General features: G+C 41.1%; 2 protein-coding genes and 2 long non-coding RNA genes across 6 annotated transcripts in view; 2 read left to right on the forward strand and 2 right to left on the reverse strand.

Moving 5' to 3' along the window:
* Positions 1 to 17753, forward strand: part of LOC133391759 (uncharacterized) — a 68638-nt gene that overhangs the window by 11762 nt on the left and 39123 nt on the right. The window lies entirely within an intron of this gene.
* Positions 1 to 17753, reverse strand: part of LOC1278701 (N-terminal kinase-like protein) — a 140883-nt gene that overhangs the window by 3707 nt on the left and 119423 nt on the right. For both annotated transcript variants that reach the window (XR_009765213.1, XR_009765212.1), the window contains exons 12-13: positions 7712 to 7772; positions 7577 to 7629 (exon numbers count right to left, since the gene is read on the reverse strand). The gene's annotated coding sequence lies outside the window, so the exon portion shown is untranslated. The remainder of the gene's footprint in view (positions 1 to 7576; positions 7630 to 7711; positions 7773 to 17753) is intronic.
* LOC133391771 (uncharacterized) lies at positions 2596 to 9002 on the forward strand. Its single transcript, XR_009765238.1, has 3 exons — positions 2596 to 7647; positions 7723 to 7795; positions 7872 to 9002. It is a non-coding gene; the product is annotated as an uncharacterized LOC133391771 (long non-coding RNA).
* Positions 9770 to 12715, reverse strand: LOC133391757 (uncharacterized). The gene is made up of 2 exons (XM_061647842.1): positions 11417 to 12715; positions 9770 to 11354 (listed from the first exon to the last, which is right to left on the reverse strand). The coding sequence occupies exons 1-2, from the start codon at positions 12420 to 12422 to the stop codon at positions 10651 to 10653; spliced, it is 1710 nt and encodes a 569-aa protein (XP_061503826.1). The 5' UTR covers positions 12423 to 12715; the 3' UTR covers positions 9770 to 10650.

A 17753-nucleotide genomic window follows, 5' to 3' on the forward strand; every position in this document is an offset into this window, starting at 1 on the left:
GCAACGAAATTAACCTGGAAACAGAAAGCACTGTCAAGCGACCGATGTTTCATCCTGCGGTCGTTACCAACAAGCAACAACTGGACAGTTTAGAGTCCAGTCTTTCATTAACATCTAATGCAGAAGCGTTAGAAAACTGGTTAAATGCACAAATGCAATCAACAGATAAATTTCAAAGGATTCACGAATCATTTTACAATGTGTTTTGTCGTCAGTTTGTGGTTCAGTGCAATTGGAGAGGTGTTTCGCGAAATGGCTTGGAAAAGGTAGCGTTAGTGGCATACCGAAACATTCTGAATGTCTTCAAACGGGTAGGAGGTGCCCAGACAACAGAAAAAGATGTCGAGCAATTCTTAAAAAACAAAATTAGTAATGCAAAAAGTGCAAGCTTAACAAGAGGAATAACTAAAAGCGTAGTGCATAAAGCGCACAAGCGAAACAAGAAAACAAACGAACTAGTAAAGTTATTTTAGTATTGTTGACTATTACTTTGTTAGGAACATATTAGTTTTATAAGAGATGGAATAGACCTGGGCTCTATAAATAATGTTTAGTTAAATATACGTGAACTATTAAAACATGTTCGTTCGTTTACTTTTACAGTTGGTAGCCATAAGCTCTTTTCTATTTTGAGTTCGATGCGGTGCCGCAAAAACCAAAGTTATTTATTTAACTGAAATTTTAAATTAATAAAAATCATGTCATTTATTAAAGTTAAAATCACGATTAGTAAATCGTTATTAGTAAATAAACGGCTTGTTTTTGTTGAATAATTTTTAATAAACTATTTTACATATTATGCGTTCCTAAACGTGTGTAACAAAGGAAATAAAGCTATTGCATTTGGCTGGGGTGTTGTCCTTACAGGCATTTGCAATAAAGACCGCGATGGTTTAAAAATTGGAACAAGCTTACATAGCACAGATGTATAGGGGACCTCTACCCTTATTGTAGGAACATTAAGCTTAACTTTGTAGATACAAATTTCAGTCGATGATAAATGTATATCTGTTATCACATTGTCCTCATCAGACACTACATTAAAAAGTTTCGATGATCGATTAAATCGAACACATGATTCGATTAAATCGCCCACAATTATAAAGGAATCACAAGCATCTTTCTTTGCTTTTACAAATTTAATAATATTTCTTTCTTCAGTTAAAAACCATTGGTTCTGGAACTGTGTGTGAAGGGAAAAATCCTCGGTAATAAAGAAACGGCCGTTTGGTCTAAGTCTCGGGTATATAAGCTTCGCGATGTTTTTGGCTTTTACTACGTGACTGCGTTCGGTTAGACGACCAGCTACTTGTTCAACTATATTAGTGCCTGATTTTACGTCTATTAGTACTTAATATTAGTGCTTAATAAATCTTAAATTATTTTCATGATCGTATGCGGAATATAAATCCAGAGGCCCAAGCTTTTCACCTTCATGAGCAACATGCTGAAGGTTATGAACATTGCTGGTTATGTTAGACCGTCCATAATATTTCCCAAAGTGTCTAAAGAATTCGTCCAACATTATTTTTGCCAGAAACCAATATTGTTGATGGGCCCTTGAAGAAAATATTGTTATCGCAGAAAATAACATCAAAAAATGGTTAAATGAACCTTCATGTTGATAAAAATCTTCTTGTACAACTACGCTTAAATAATGGAAGAAGATACGGTATTCAGTAGCTTTCCATTGCGCAATTTCATCAAGGGACCGGATTCTACGAGGTATTTCATAAGTAAGCCTAATTTTGATAATATAGGCAGATACTACTTCCTTCTGACGAGGATAAATATGGCCTAATAGTTCGAAAGTGTTGTTCAAAAACCCTACTAGTATTTTTTGAAATATTCCCTCATCCAATAAATGCAACCTGTCGGACACTGGCATTCCTTCGACCATATCAAAGTTATCGATGGCTTCCAAAGGACTGCACCATTCTTTATGATGAGCTTTGTCATCTCTTTGCCTAAATCCAACGTTCGTGCGTGGAGGTGCATCGATGGAATCTAAAATAATTTTTTTTTATTAGGTCCAACCTGAATTGTTGTCCCAACACATGTGCATTTCAAGCATCCATGTCTTGCATTGAAATTCATTGTAGCTGCAAATAAACGGATGGAAAAGTTGGTGAAACATATGGTATGGAAGCTATAATTACTTCCATAGTAAAATCATAAACATACCTTTCAAAGTGGCCCGCATCGGCGAATCTGCAATAAAAGCCCGAAGAACCATTGCACAGTGGGCAACGGCCATACAAACGCCGGGATGAAAATTAATTCCTCGTGCTATTGCAGTTTTTCTTCATTTAATACAATTGTTCTTACTATACAGGGTAGTCCTACACTAAAATCGCCAAGACAGCGAATAAAACTTAATAATTATCGCTCACAACATTGCATTATTGCGTATCAGTTAACAGCATCAACAGTAAGTGTTAGGAATTAAAACGAAGGTGCAATAAGTTTCTGGCTGAACATGAATTTTTAAAGTATTACGCACTAAAAAAGTTCTGTTTTTTATGGTTTGTTTGGAAAAGAGCTGATTCCTATCTTACGACCTTTTTTAAACTGTTTTTGGTAAAAGTAAGGCTGGAAATAGACGAATCGAGATCGTCGCGGTACCGCGAAAATCGCGTATGACTTGAGCTGTCAATTCTGTTATAAAATCTGACAGATAGGCGAGATAATCGCGGTTCGTGTATGGAACCATCCGAGGTCTGGTGACGATTGAATGTGCCAAGAAGAAATAATGTTTCTCAATTTTCGAATCAAATTGGTTATTTCACATAGTTTATGCAAAATAAAATACAAAACTCTTTTCCCTACACGTTTTTTCAAACGAATTCACCAGAAAAAGTGAAAACAATCGGTTCGCGCTACCGCGAAAATCTCAGGAATACCGAAGTTGGGTATCTCTGCGAATTAGCAGGCGCGATCGGAGGCGCGGAAGATTTGACAGCCCAACTGTTCTACAACTGTTATAAACAACCCGCTGCGCAAATTCGAGCAGTTTCCAGCGCAGAAAATGCACCAAAATCTGCGCTGGCCAGTGCAAATTTTGGCCCGTTCCTCGCGCTGGACTTCTGCGATTCCTGCACTGGGTCGAGCAAGTTTAGCGCCATCTGCTGACGAAATGGACGAACTATTTATGGCGGCGGAGCAAAAAAAACGGTCAAAAAAATTTATAAAAATTGGCGCCCATTTTTTCGTCCGCTTCTTCTCCCTCCCTCACCCTGCCCTGCCTTACTTGTACTTGCGGCGCCTCTGCCCGTGCCTTCCGCCGTCAGCTGATTGGCTGTTGCGGTGTATTCGTTGATTCATATATGTGCATTGCGGTTGTGTATTGTCAGTGGCGGATCAAGCCTCTCCGAGGCCCTAGGCGTTATGGTAGACGCTGCCGTAGACTTATTTTAGGCAGCTTGAGGCGAGCGCCAAAATTAAAATCTATTTACCCAGAGATTCGATCCGAAAAGAACGTTCTTATAGCATTCGCTCCTATTTATAATCTTTCGGTTTACCGCCATTCCGTTTCCATCAAACCTTTTTCTATCGTTTTGGCCGATTATCCTTCGCTAATATTTCACGCTTCCGATCTCTCAAACCTATGGCATAGCTCTAGCCATCCTACACTGTCAGTGCCGCTCAACTCTGTTCGTAACACTGCAGTTACATTTTTTACTGAAAGCTATTGAATAATACATGGTTTTGTCGTTTCACTGAATATCAGTAAAACAAATCACTGTAAAAGCAGCCTTTTATTCTGTCAGTAGTAGTAGTAGTATTTGTTTATTGAATGCAATTATTGCGCGTATCGCATTTTTCCTATAATTTTTAATGGGTCCGTCAATTTAGACTGTCCTCATTGTTCTTTAATATTCGTTATATATAACATTGTTGGAGTGCTATTTTGCTAATTCTAGGAATGGTTTTTAGGTGATAGTGGGAAAATTATCACAAAAACCCACTGAAAAGTTTTATGTAAGAGCTAATCTATAACTATCTATGGCCTAAAGTAACCTATCTTCTTCTTCTTTGGCTCAACAACCGATGTCGGTCAAGGCCTGCTTGTACCCACTTGTGGGCTTTGGCTTTCAGTGACTAATTGATTCCCCCCCATAGCAGGATAGTCAGTCCTACGTATGGCGGCGCGGTCTATTTGGGGATTGAACCCATGACGGGCATGTTGTTAAGTCGTACGAGTTGACGACTGTACTACGAGACCGGCTCTCCTATAACGTATCGGCTCTCCGAAAGTAACCTATCTAATCCTACGTAATAACTAACTAAGAATCATAGCACTAGCTGTTGTATTAAGTTGTTGGAACTATTACGGCACTAGTTTGTATAATTGTTGTATAGCTTTTCAATATGGACATTTATATATTCAGTGTTCTGCCTACTGTGTATGGAAGCTGTTCTATACCATGGAGGAACGGTAATGATAATTTTTAGAATCTTATTCTGTAATACTTGTAATCTCTTTTTATGGGTGGATGCGCAAAATGTCCATATGGGGGTAGTCAAAAGGGGTCTGTCAAAACGACATGCCTGAGCCTCAAAAGAAAACATAATGCGATGCCCGCTTGCTCGTGATGAACAAAAATTTGATTTGGTAACCGCTTACAGACACCCCGATAAAATTTTAGGTGCGTATTCGGCTTGCGGGATAGTTTTGGTTGAGAAAAATCTTCACACCACTTTGCTGTTCTTGCTGAAATTTCGTGATATCCAGGAGTGCATACCAAATCAACAAACTTGTTTCGACAAAATACAATTCACATCTGTATAAAACTTTATGAAACAGATATGAACATGAGCAGAATAGACTGCCACCCTGCGCATCAATAAAAACCCCAATTTCAATACTTTTTTTTCGCCAATTTTTAATCGATATCAATGACTAAACAATCAGTAATATCAGAAAGGCTTTGTGGTATTTTCAAATTGTGGGTACTATGGATACAGCTTCGAAGAGGACTTTCGACACTTGATCGTCTAGGCGATCATAAAAACCTTTAGGACGTTGGAGTTTAGAGGGCTTGCCTTGGGTAATTATATTCCTGCAGTGCAGGCTTACCTTGGGTAATAATAACATAAGTGAACTCCTTAAATGAGAAGTCGATAGATGATGGATGGGCTTAGTCCTATCCTCACAATCCGAACAAATCTGACTTGTCATGATCGGAGTTGGTTATATTTATACTCAAAAAAGTTAAAGGTCGGAAAGTTGTCGTTTTCGCTAAGCTAGTTACGTGTGTCTTTTATTGACAAGAACGATGGTTCTAAACGATATTTTCTATCCTACTTTACAGTTTCCAGCTCGTGTTGCATAGTACGGACAATTTGATTTAAAATCGTCATCGTGAGCATAACATGAAAACAATATTTCGCTTTTACGTTGGTGTTTACCTTTACAATGAATACTGAAGTACTGTTTTGCTTCGAGTTACGGCCACTTCATTTTCAATCGGGCAGAGCGATAACTTCTTGCACGCGGGAAAAACAATATTTTCATTCGAAAGTAACTGGAAATACCCTGTATTGCAGTATGTTTGTCTCAAGTGATCCGCGGACCACAGGTTGGAGACAACTGTTTTGAATCAGCTGCTTTCTAAATGATCGAGCGCTGAGGGCCAGGAGAATGCATTTTTTTACACATACATTATTATATTATTACAGTTAATACACAAAATAACTGGTTTATGATATTAAACAATGTGATTGGTTATATTGTTGTTTTTCTTAAATTATTATATCATCCAAGCAAGTTTCAAATTCATTTTATTAAATTACAATTACTAAAATTGATTGTAAAGATTCTTCAATTAAGAGTCAGCAGCAGAGTGTGTAAAAGTCATAAAAAGTTCCAAACAATTAAGCAAAATCGCAATATCGCTTCTTAATGTACCCTTCCTTCCATGTTGCAAATTGTTTTCAGGATATATCTGAAGATGGTACAAAAACCTTAACAGCTGAAAAATTATCGAGACAAACGTACAAACGTTCAGTACTATTATGAGGCCACGGAAAAGTAAGGCCAGGTCAGACAAATTGATAGCGCATTTCCTTAAAAAAAAAAAAACTCCCATGTGTGTAACCATTGTTCTCGTAAAATCAACAGTCAGTTTTTTATGGAATTATTCGTTTCTATTTTCTAATTTCTCCTCAAATTTGACCATATTGATTGGTCGACAATCCATGTTATGGTGATCAAATTTGGAGGAGTTCAACGATATGAATTGTCATATTAATATATGTTCAGTTAATTTTTAATGAATAGGATCTTCCTATCTTTTATAATCGCGCAAATATTTTCTCGGGCCTGACTGCATATTGTGGCGGGCAGGACTTTGCCGATCGCTGCCGATAGCCTAATTAGTTCAAATTTTACGCGATCATTCATATCGGTATTTCCTTTCCGTCGACCCTTCCAAATTTGACCCAAACCCTTCAACAGCTTGCCTTTCCACCATCACTTTGTCCAGTCCACAATTTTGACTGGGGCCCCAAAAGTAAGCCGGGCACGAGTTCTTAGTTTTTGCGTGATAACATAGAGACAGGCCAAATTAAAGAGCGCACACATCGACATCGGAATCGATTCTTGAATGAAATCTCCACAGATAAAAACAGCGTGCTTGGTGTCAGCCAATTTTTCTTGCTAATTCCTACGGCTACTAACCGTTGTGAGATCGGGTTCGGAGCCTTTTATTGTCGTATGTGTTGTGTAGGTAGCGCAGGTGTAGCCGCGACTCAATGCTGTCACGTAACTGACAGCATGTGATGTCAAAAAGGCCGGGAAGGACTTCGGCAGCGATCGGGTGATCGATCGCTGCGACTCGGTATCAGGCTGCGGACTAGGATGGTCGTTGTTTTATAAATGTTGTAAATAGAGTATAAGTTTTATGAAGAGCCCGAGTGTGCCGTTTTATTTAAGTGTGTCAAATGTACGTCCCGTTCCGAAACACAACAGTATGTGCATGTAGTTTACGTGAGGCATCTCTTGTAACGAATTTTCGCTTCATCCAACTCGTGCGTAGCGTTCAATGCATCTGATAAATAAAATAAATATGCTTCTAATAGGTCTGGTAGTAATAGTAAATATGATTGTACACATAAACCCCGGAGGGGAGGGGGGGGGAATGGGGGTATATTGGGTTGACAACACCAAATGGAAGGGGCCCCTCAATCGACGGGATCATCAACGGGGCCCCAAATGGCCGAGGCAATGGAGATTGTTCTTCGTATTATGGCTGTGTATGGCTGTATGTAGACCCGACAGACAAAGAGAACGAAATTTTCAGGCGAGGGGTAGGTAGAAACACGCGGTGGGAGCCCGGCCCTAGATCGGATCCAAAGTCCGTTGTTTTGGGCTCGAAATTAAAAATGGCGGATGGAGCGCTCCCTGGGAGAGGAGTGCGCTCTCTCGTTTGCATTCAAAATACACGGTACGCTCTCTCGAATTCGCGAGGTTGTTTTCTTTCATTGTGTGAGTGAAACATCGCGGATCTTGCAATGGTGTGCGTGTCGTAGCTTGCTGCGTTTATTCAAAGCTGTCAAATCAAACTCTGTTTACAATTTCATATCGGCCAAATAGTTGAACGCGTCGGAGTTATTTGAATAGTGGAACTGGAAACGGAAACAAAAGTTAGTGAAAAACATTACAAATTACAATTAGTTTAATGGTTTACATGGAAGAATGTTGACTAACCTCTAATGTAGTATTTTACAGCCGTGCATCGTTTGTGTGTTTGCAAAACAGTGATATTGTCCTGGAAAGTAAGAAGAAGTAAAAGTGAGTAATTTTATTTGTTACTATTAGAAGGAAGGAAATGAGTTAAATATGTTAATTAAACATTCATTTACTACAGATGTCGACACCCGCAAAGCATTTGTTTTGTGACCAAAATATGGTGAAATCGCAAAATGAACCGCTGGAACCTGCTGTGCCAGTTATAGTGCATGGACCAACTGTTATGCCCTTATCTAGCGTACCAACTGGCCGACCAAGATGCAAAGTGAATCGAGCTAATCGAGAATCATCCGTAACAAGTGTTGCTGAAGTTGTGTCTCCTGTTACTACGCATTCTATCGGTAACATATACGGAATGCAGCCATCGACGTCGGCAATCAATGTGAATTCTACTGCCTCATCCGTTGTTCCTTCGATTAATTTGAATACGGCAGCTTTGCTTCCTTTTGGGACCGTGATCCGGACCATTGCAGCATCCACGGCAGGTGCTGTAACATCCGTAGTAGCATCGACGGGAAAAACACCAACGTCAGCCACGTATAGCGGAGGAATATATGGCTTGCAGCCTTCGTCGTATGCTGCTGTACCTTCAAGTATCTCGTCGGTTAGAATGCCTAGGGCATTTATGTTTCCATCAGGAAAATGATCCGTTTCCCTGCACCAACGGTATCTGTGCACGGTTCAGCAGCAGTGCCTACGTCGGGAACAAGTACGGCATGGCATATGCAGCCATCGACGACTACTACAACAGTAACATCATACTCTGAGCCTACGGTAGGAATGCCGACCTTAGCTAGGCTTCCTTCTGGAACCATGGTTCGGGGGGGGGGGGGGGATTTCTGAGCCTTCAGTGTATATAAAAACACCATGTGTGCTTCCTTCAGGAACCATCATAAGGCAAATTGGACCATCGGTATCAGCGCAAAGTGTGTCTGTTGGGCTATTGCCTCGATCAACTTCATCAACGCCAGCCACTTTTCACTATACCGCTGCAGTTTCTAACAAGCAAATGTCGCCCGCTGCAGAAGTTTCATTTCTTTCTTCCGCCATGCCTGCCAAGAAATTCACAAATGTTTGTAATGATTAGTGATATGTTCAATATCTTAAAACCTATGGCAAATGCACGGCTTAACGCGCTTTCGCTTGACATAGAAAAAATCAAAAGTATTGATGAATTAGCTGAGTTGGATAGCAAATTAAATGACAAGCATTTTTTCTATGCAACAACTCAGCGCATAGATGCTGATATAAATGCTGAAGATGCAAATAGTAGGATACATCAAGCTCTTGATAGACTTTTCGACAGAAATTTTTTTGCTACATGCAGTTGGTCGGGAAGAGGTAACCCAGAACCCAAACACAAATTTAGTGAATTTAAAAATGTGTTACGGTTTTTCAATCAATAGCAACAAATCACTTTGGCATAGAGGTCGATTATGCTAATGTTGAGACCTACATTCAAGGTAAATTGAAACATGCACCGGCAAGAACGAACTTAAATGAATTTAAAACAACTGCAACGAAACGCAAGCGAAATTAACCATTAACCGAAATTAACATTAAATTGAAGTCAACTGAACGGACTGTGATGTACATACAAATATTATTTTCCAAGTCATTAAAGCTAAATTTTAGACAATAGAGAATTAGAACAAGAAGATGAAGTCAACTGAACGAACTGTGATGTATATACAAATATTATCATTTAATCTATTTAAGCTAAATATTAGACAATAGAGAATTAGTACAATAAGATGAAGTAAACTGAACGAACTGTGATGTATATACAAATATTAGCCTTTGAACTATGTTAGCGAAATCTTAAAAAAGGCTGTATATTTAACATTTCTCTAAACAATAATGATTTATTTTCCAATAGGCTAAGAAAAGTTAAATAGCCGTAGAAAGACTGAATATTAATGATGGAAACTGCGATATTTGTTAAAGCTATGAGCTATGATTAAATCAATTACTATTTTATTATATAAGTGAATTCAACGGATACGGGTAACATATAGAAATAAAATTATCAAACAAACCAAAATCTGTTTAATTTTTCATATCATAATGCGTGTAAGCTTTTGGGTTCGAGCTTAACTTTATTACTTTATTATTGCTTTATGCTTTATTGATCCGAACTGGCCAATGGTTGCGAGAGAAGTGGCCGAGCGATCGGCGCATCCGATCGCTGCTTCCTCATTCGTCCTGCACTAAACTAATCTAATTCTAATTTAATATACATACAAATAAGCTTTGTCTATTTACTCTATACCACAAGGTGATATCCACTTTAGGTGGTGTATATGAGAGTGGCATTGAGATTGCGGCATCTGATCAGAAAAAATCTCCCTTCTAGTTAAATATCAAAACAAAGGTTAGCTGAACAATAAATAGTTATAAATAGTTATTTATTTATGTTTTTACAATAAAGTATGGAGCATAGGTACAAACATTAATCTATTATCACTTATATTAATTGCTACCATTTTACATTTTATATCTGATTGTAAAAATACCATTTCATTTGTGGAAAGATGGCACATGTTCGCTTCAAACATATCTATCATCCACCTAGAGGAGTGGTATGTGGTACTTTCATCTATTTCACTAAAAGCCTTGCCGCTAATGTACATAACTGATCCTTCCATTTTTGCACTGGTATATTGAACTATATAATCATCGTGAGTTAAAAACCAATTGGATTGCTTACTGGGATAAAGAGTAATAATCGAATTAACGTGTGCAACTACACCATTACTTTTAGATTCAATGTAAGGAAAAGGTGAATGTTCACTGCTTGACGAGCGTGTTGGAATCTGTTCAGATATCCTGTTCGCCGTTTGCACCAAAACCTTATGTCCATTTCGTAGGGTTTTACCCACATCATGTAATTTAGCTTAATAGCGATACGAAGAAAATTTAGGAAGTGGTCCAAATTTGTTCACATCTTCGAAAACATGGAATAAATTATGCACATTACTGGTTATCCGATGTTCCCCGTAAATAGTACCATACTGTACAACAAACTGTTTAAGCATAATATGTGCAGCTGGCCAATGTTCTTTGTAAGAATCAGAAGAGAAAAGTCTTATCGCACTAAAGTATAACATGAAATGTTCATACTGTTCTTTTGTTAACACCTCCTTCAACACTATGAAACCAGCATAGTTCAAAAACATATTGAATTCACTGGCTTTCCAAAAACCGGTATCTTCAATACTACGCAATTTGCGGTGAAACTCTACAGGAATTTCCACCTTGTCAAGAATGTTATTGTTCCTATCAATTGTTTCTTTACTCCATTTCGGACCACTACCTAACTTGCCGGATTTCCAGCCGTTTATTGACGTTCGTGTAACTCCGAAGTCAATCAGATGCAACAGATCTGCAATAATAACATTCTTGATGATATCGAAATGGCGAAGCTTAATAAGTGGCGTTGTTTGCCTGTGATGTTGGCCGTAGTTACAGTTCCTAAAGTTTTCGTGCGTTCTCGGCGGTGCGTCTATGTCGGGAAAACACATCACTCTTGCAGTTTTGTTGAATTTTCCTTCAACGGTACATTTCTGGCAACCATTTTTGTGATTGAAGTATGCTACTCCTAAAAAAAAATTTTTTTTTAATAAACATGTTGTCGTTTGTACTAGATTTTAAACAACCTACCTTTAATAAAAGCTCGTGCAGGTGAGTCAGCGATGAAAGCCCAAACGCGTACTGTGATCAGCTTATTGGCTATTACAATGCCAGTCTCCATTAATTCGTTGAGCTCATTTACTAGAAGTTCAAGGTATTCCTTCAGGCTTGCGGGTTTTGATTCTCCCAAAAAATTTCCAACCATTAATACTGGAACCTCGGGCATCTCTTCAATGCTCATTAATATTGGCCAAAACTGCTTACGAGAACTTTTGTGTAATGGCAGTCCATCGATGGAGAAGTTTAATGAAAATTTGTTGACTCTTGGTTGAATATTACCAAATTGTTTCACAAGAGCTGCTTTTATTCCTGGATACCAAAATTCTCCTCCTGCTATTTGCTTTATTTCTCGTCCACATTGCTTTGTTCTAAGCAGTGTTCGTGCATCTTTGGGCAGCTTATAACTGGTTGTATCGCGTAATATTTCTGACAGTCCGTTGAGAGCCGTATGCGTCTGATACGTTTTCAAAGCCCAAATTCTGAGTCGTTCCGCCATCGCCTCACTGTTAGTTGGTACGGTTTGCTGTGCACTATCGGAGCCTATCTCTTCTATGTTTTCGGTGTCGTCTATATTTTCATAACTTTCTATATTGTCACACTCGTCGAAAATTATCCAATCACCAATGTATTCTTCTTCAACGATCTGCTCTTCAACTGGGTAGCTGATACATTCTTGGTCACTTGTTGACGGAATATTTGAAACACTAGGGATCTCTGCATCCGGCGATGCCATATTTTGGCTCTGTAGGTCATCGGATCTACTGCTGCTACTATCGTCAAACGTTTCTGCTTCGTATCGCTTGTTCATATTTTTGATTATTTTATACATCGAACCCGTTTCGCGCATTATTTTATCTGAACCTTTTTCACCCATCCTGTTTTCCGAACATGTTCCACGCTTCCTTTTTTCAGAATCACGATTTTTACTATTTTCACTGTTCTCAGTTTCACGGTTATCAATTTCACGATTCTCCATAGTTAAAATCCAGGCAAAATACAGTATTCGTAAGCTCGCAAAATATATCTTCAGTCTGACTTATTACAATTTGACTGCATGTTTAAAGGGAATACGAATGTTAAACTTCTAATGAAGTGACTGCCCGAATACAATTGACGATAAAAGGTAAAACAATCGATATACCGATACTTTGACAGGTATTTTTTATGACAAGGTAAGGATAATAACCGATACTTTGTTAGGTAAAAATATATAACTAAGGAAAAATAAAAATCGTACCCTTATTCGTGTAGCAGAGTTTTTATATGATACGACAAACCAGGTACCAGAAGGGTACAAATAACACGTTTTTAACAACAACAACAAACAATATGTAATGTACTACAAGTAACAAACAAACACTCACGTTACTTTTTTTTACCTTTGTTCACAAACACTGCACTTTCTTAAAACGTTGTTGCACACTCCTTAAAGCATTTCACATATTTCACAAAGCATTGTATAACTAGCAAAACTTTAAATATCGAATGCTAAAATAAACACTATTGAAAACACTTGTTTCACGCAGACGCTAGTGGATTAAAGATAGAAAATTTTCGAAGTGTCAACTTGTCTGCGTCGCTGAAAATTTATTCACGTAAGTTAGAGTGAGAAGCCGGTCTCGTAGTACAGTCGTCAACTCGTGCGACTTAACAACATGCCCGTCATGGGTTCAATCCCCAATTAGACCGCGCCGCCATACGTAGGACTGACTATCCTGCTATGGGGGGAATCAATTAGTCACTGAAAACCAAGCCCACAAGTGGGTACAGGCAGGCCTTGACCGACATCGGTTGTTGAGCCAAAGAAGAAGAAGAAGAAGTTAGAGTGAGAAAGCTCGGGGTACTGCGATCAAAAGTTGTAAAAGCGGGACGGAGGAACGCACATGCAACGACGAGCACACCAAACTGAGCGCGCAGGCTGAAAGTGAACGCACACATTCACACATGTGTAGTTGTGTGAGTGCAAAAACTGTGTAGAAACCAAAACACGCTCTCGCCTCCGAGCAATTCCGCGTATTTCCAGCCGTCTCCCACTGCTTCTACATGCCCCTCGCCTGAAAGACGCACACTTTTACATTCTCTTTGCTAGTAGGGGATGCAGCTGCAACGGTTTTTGGTCTTGTTGTGTTCGCAAAAATTGAAATAGTCGATAAAAACCATGTTTAAATGAACATGGTCCATAGGTTCGTTGATTATTTTTATACTATTCCCCCCTTCCTTCTAACTGAAACCTTTCCCATTTCCCCTTCTCTTCGGTTACAAACTCGATGTGTTCGATTAGGGCCAAGAATGAAAATTTTAGTTTTTGCATTAAAAGACACACACAATCCACTATCCCAGGCCAGGAATGTGAATACCATTTTTCGTGTGAAACAGCTGTCTGCTTTCGGCACACAATCGCAAAACGGTAGCAGGGGCCCCATATACAAGAACAGGACGGTTCATCCCAGCCAAGAGCGCACACAATGACATCGATTTAATCGTTTCTCGAATGAAACCTCTACCCACTGAATCACCGTTGACCAAACGACCTTCCTAAGCTTTTTAAAGCGACGCGTGCTTGGTGTCATTTTTACCTGCTAATTTCTCCGGCTACGAGCCGGTGTATTGAAATGTTGTGTAGGGGCCTTTAAATTTTTGTCTGTGTATGATGTGTGCTTGTGTCTGTTATAACGGCATTTCTTTGGTGGTTATACGTAGAGTGATGTTCTGTGTTCTGTGGATTGGATTTTAGCAGCAAGTGTCTCTGCGTTTTTCGGTGAGCTCGTGCACCGACCATCCACACCAAGACACCAAATGGACGGAGCCCCTTATTGACGGGGCTCTTATTGACGGGGCCTGTTATTGACGGGGCCTGTTATTGACGGGGCCCTTATTGACGGGGCCTCCTTACCGACGGGGGCCCTTACCGACGGGGCCTCCTTACCGACAGGGGCCCTTACCGACAGGACCCCTTCATCGAAGAGTCCACATAATCGTTGGGGCCCCGTAAACCACCTTTGAGTTTTGGCTTCAGTATAGCTGTAACGGTTGTTTACTTTGTCTTCACGCAAAAAGTTGTATGTAAATAGTGACAAAACATTTTAATATTAACATGGCCCAGATCCCCTTTGGACATATGAATACCACCCCGTGCCGATTTCCCCTTTAGTCAGTTGACCACAAAAGTTGAGAAGGGCCCTGCGTGAAAATTTAAGGTTTTGCGTTAAAAGCAGACACGCTCCACGATCTCAGGCTTGAGATGTGAATACCATTTTTCGCGTGAAAACAGCTGTCTGTTTTCGGCACCATCTGCAAAAAGTATAGGGGCCCCAGACAAGCTCAGGCACGTTTCATCCAAGCCAAATTGAAAAGCGCACACATCGATATCGATGGAATCGTTTCTCGAATGAAACCTCTACCCACTGGAGCACCGTTGCTTGCTTGATGTTAGTTAGTGTTGGGTAAAATAGCACAATTGAGTGTGCTGTGCGTACACGCACGCACATCTCAGTGTGCGGTGCACATGCGCTCGCACAGTGCGAGCGCACTCCGCACTTTACGCACACTTCGCACAGTGCGGGCACTTTTCGCACACTCCGCACAGTGCGCGCACTTTTCGCACAGTGCGAGCACACTTCATGCTGTGCTAGCACACTCCGCATAGTGCGCACACTTTACGCACAGTGCAAGCACAGTCCGGACGTTTCGCACACTTCGCACAGTGCGAGCATATTTTGCAAATATCGTGCAGTGCTTCACTTTGTTCTGTGCGAGCACACTTCGTACTATGTTATAGAAAGTCAGGTGGTGTAGTACTGAGCATATTTTGACAAACCGCCTTTTAACATTAGCATCAGTTAGCATTAGCGACTCCGATCTGTTGAAGTAACGAGTTCAAGTCGGGGCGAATCAAAGGTCCATAAATCGCTTGCACACATTCATACCACACACATGCCCATCGCTCCCCCCTCCCGCCCTGTCCCATGTCCCCTTCTCTTTAGTTAATTACAAAATTTGACTAGGGCTCCGAGTGAAAATTGTAATTTTTGCATTAAAACATGCCACACTGGCAATGAATTATGTTTCTCGCTCTACCCAATGCGTTGTATTGTGCTCGCACAGAACAAAGTGAAGCACTGCACGATATTTGCAAAATATGCTTGCACTGTGCGAAGTATGCTCGCACTGTGCGAAGTGTGCGAAACGTCCGGACAGTGCTTGCACTGTGCGTAAAGTGTGCGCACTATGCGGAGTGTGCGAAAAGTGCCCGCACTGTGCGAAGTGTTTCAAGTGCGGAGTGCGCACGCACTGTGCGAAAAGTGCGCGCACCGTGCGGAGTGTGCTCGCACAGTACAAAGTGTGCTGTGCAGTGCGCACAATGAGGTGTGCTGTGCGCACAGTGCGCACTCGCGCACAATGCCCAACACTAGTTACAATATGTTAGTCAATTTTTCCTGTTAATTTTACCGACTACGAGCCGGTGTATTTATATTGTGTTTCGGGGCCTTTAAATTTTAGTCTGGGTGTGTTGTATGCTTGTGTTGTGTAACGGGTTTTCGGTGGAAGTTAAGCGCAGCGTTCTGTGCATTCCATTTTAGCAGCAAGTTGCTCTGCGTGGTTTTGGGTTTGGATGTCTCGTGCACAGGCCATCCACACCAGCAAACATTGACGGTTTCTCGCTCTGTCCAATACTTTGCTCCAACGATGATGAGGTATTGAGCTGTGTGCGCGTGGCGCAGCGTATAGCAATTCGCTTGCGACTTGGATGCAAGTATTGGCAGATTTCTTAGAACATTTTATGTGCTACTTTGCGTAGTATGGGGCCCCGGTTTTCTGCAGTTCGGGGACCTCGACAAAATACAGTGAGTGAAGCGATGGGAAAAATTAATAAAATAAAAATAAGTTTTTTTGAAATAGATGGTAAAAGTCCCATCCAGAAGGAGGGGGGGGGGGGTAGAATCGATACGAAATCGAACATCCTCAATGACGGGGCCCCCTAGATCGCCGGGGCCCCTGGCGGCCGCCCAGTTCGCCCACCGTTTAACGCGCCACTGTGTATTGTTATTGGTGGGTGTTAGCATTTATTAATTTGTGTGTGACCTTGAGACGCTGTGGGAGAAGCTGGATTGGGATTCAAAGTGTTATCGGTGTATTGATGGTTTATTTTATTTCGTGCCGCTGCTGATGAGACCATTCGATGCCCGTGACAATCGAGGGTGAAGAAGCCTACATGTTTGATGCTTCAACGACCTTCTAAGCATCATGTACCACGATGTATAGTGGCAATAATTTTTTTTTTAATGTGCCGAAATCTTTCTCGAGTTTTTGTGTCTCGACACACACACACACACGCACACATCGCGGGGAAAGTGACCATTCACTTTATCATGCCGCGATCCCCCACCCCGCCCGGCGCTTTGGATGATGATGCGCTAACAGATAGCTGATGATAGCGGAAGGGGAGGGGGGGTTTGGTGGGGGGTGCGTGCTTGCGTGCGCGCTTTCGTAGGTGCGTTCTCGCGTGCGCGCGTTCGTAGGGCCTTATCGCGTGCGCGCGCACGCCTGTCTGTGTGTGTGTGTGTGCGTGCGTTTGGAAACCCCAAAACTATTTGATTCTGATGCGTACATTTTCATCCGCTGCGGCTACAAAGTCCATGCATTTTCGATCTCGCTACCTGAGAGACAACACAACCATTGGCATTGGCATCTTTGCGATCGGCTCTGCTGTTGGGGGTATTAAAAAGACACATGATTTAAGCAAACGTGCGTGTGATTTGTTGCACATTTATTTCTAATTCAGCTAGCGGACGCAAGTGGAAACAACATTTTGAATTGAATCCCTACAAAAGAGGATTCTGGATTTGTTTTTTACGGTGCGCGTATGGTGCTGCACCTGTCCGTCCAGACTCTGGTGGCTTGTTGGTTTGGAGTAGTTATCATGACGCCGATTGACCGGCACTGCCTTGGAATGGGTTCGGATCGGTAGGTTCATGTTTTGGTCGAGTGCATTCCGTGCATTTGTCGCGTCACAGTGGTAGCCCGGCAGCAACAAAGTCAAGACAAACTCTTTCCCGGGTGTGGACTGCTATGCTAAGTTCTTTTTATTATTATTGGCGTAATAGCCAACGCGATCATGCCGGCCTTTTCAGGACTTGAGTACCACGTAGCCGGAGCCGGTGACTAACCCCTTGCTACGGCGGACGGTTCATACGCGATTAGAACCCACGACGGGCATGCAGATGTGCGGAATGATGGCGGTGCCGCGGGCCCGTTCCTATCCAGTGTGCAACTTGCATACTGCCACACTGTCTCCTGCCCGGTGCAT

Source organism: Anopheles gambiae, chromosome X (assembly GCF_943734735.2).
Source record: "Anopheles gambiae chromosome X, idAnoGambNW_F1_1, whole genome shotgun sequence".
Classification (NCBI taxonomy): domain Eukaryota; kingdom Metazoa; phylum Arthropoda; class Insecta; order Diptera; family Culicidae; genus Anopheles; species Anopheles gambiae.

Bases quoted from the DNA above. Each gene is read 5' to 3' on its own strand.
- LOC133391757 (XM_061647842.1), bottom strand. From the start codon at position 12,422: ATGGAGAATCGTGAAATTGATAACCGTGAAACTGAGAACAGTGAAAAT. The intron at 11,355-11,416 runs GTAGGTTGTTTA...ATTTTTTTTTAG, and splicing joins TGCACGAGCTTTTATTAAAG to GAGTAGCATACTTCAATCAC.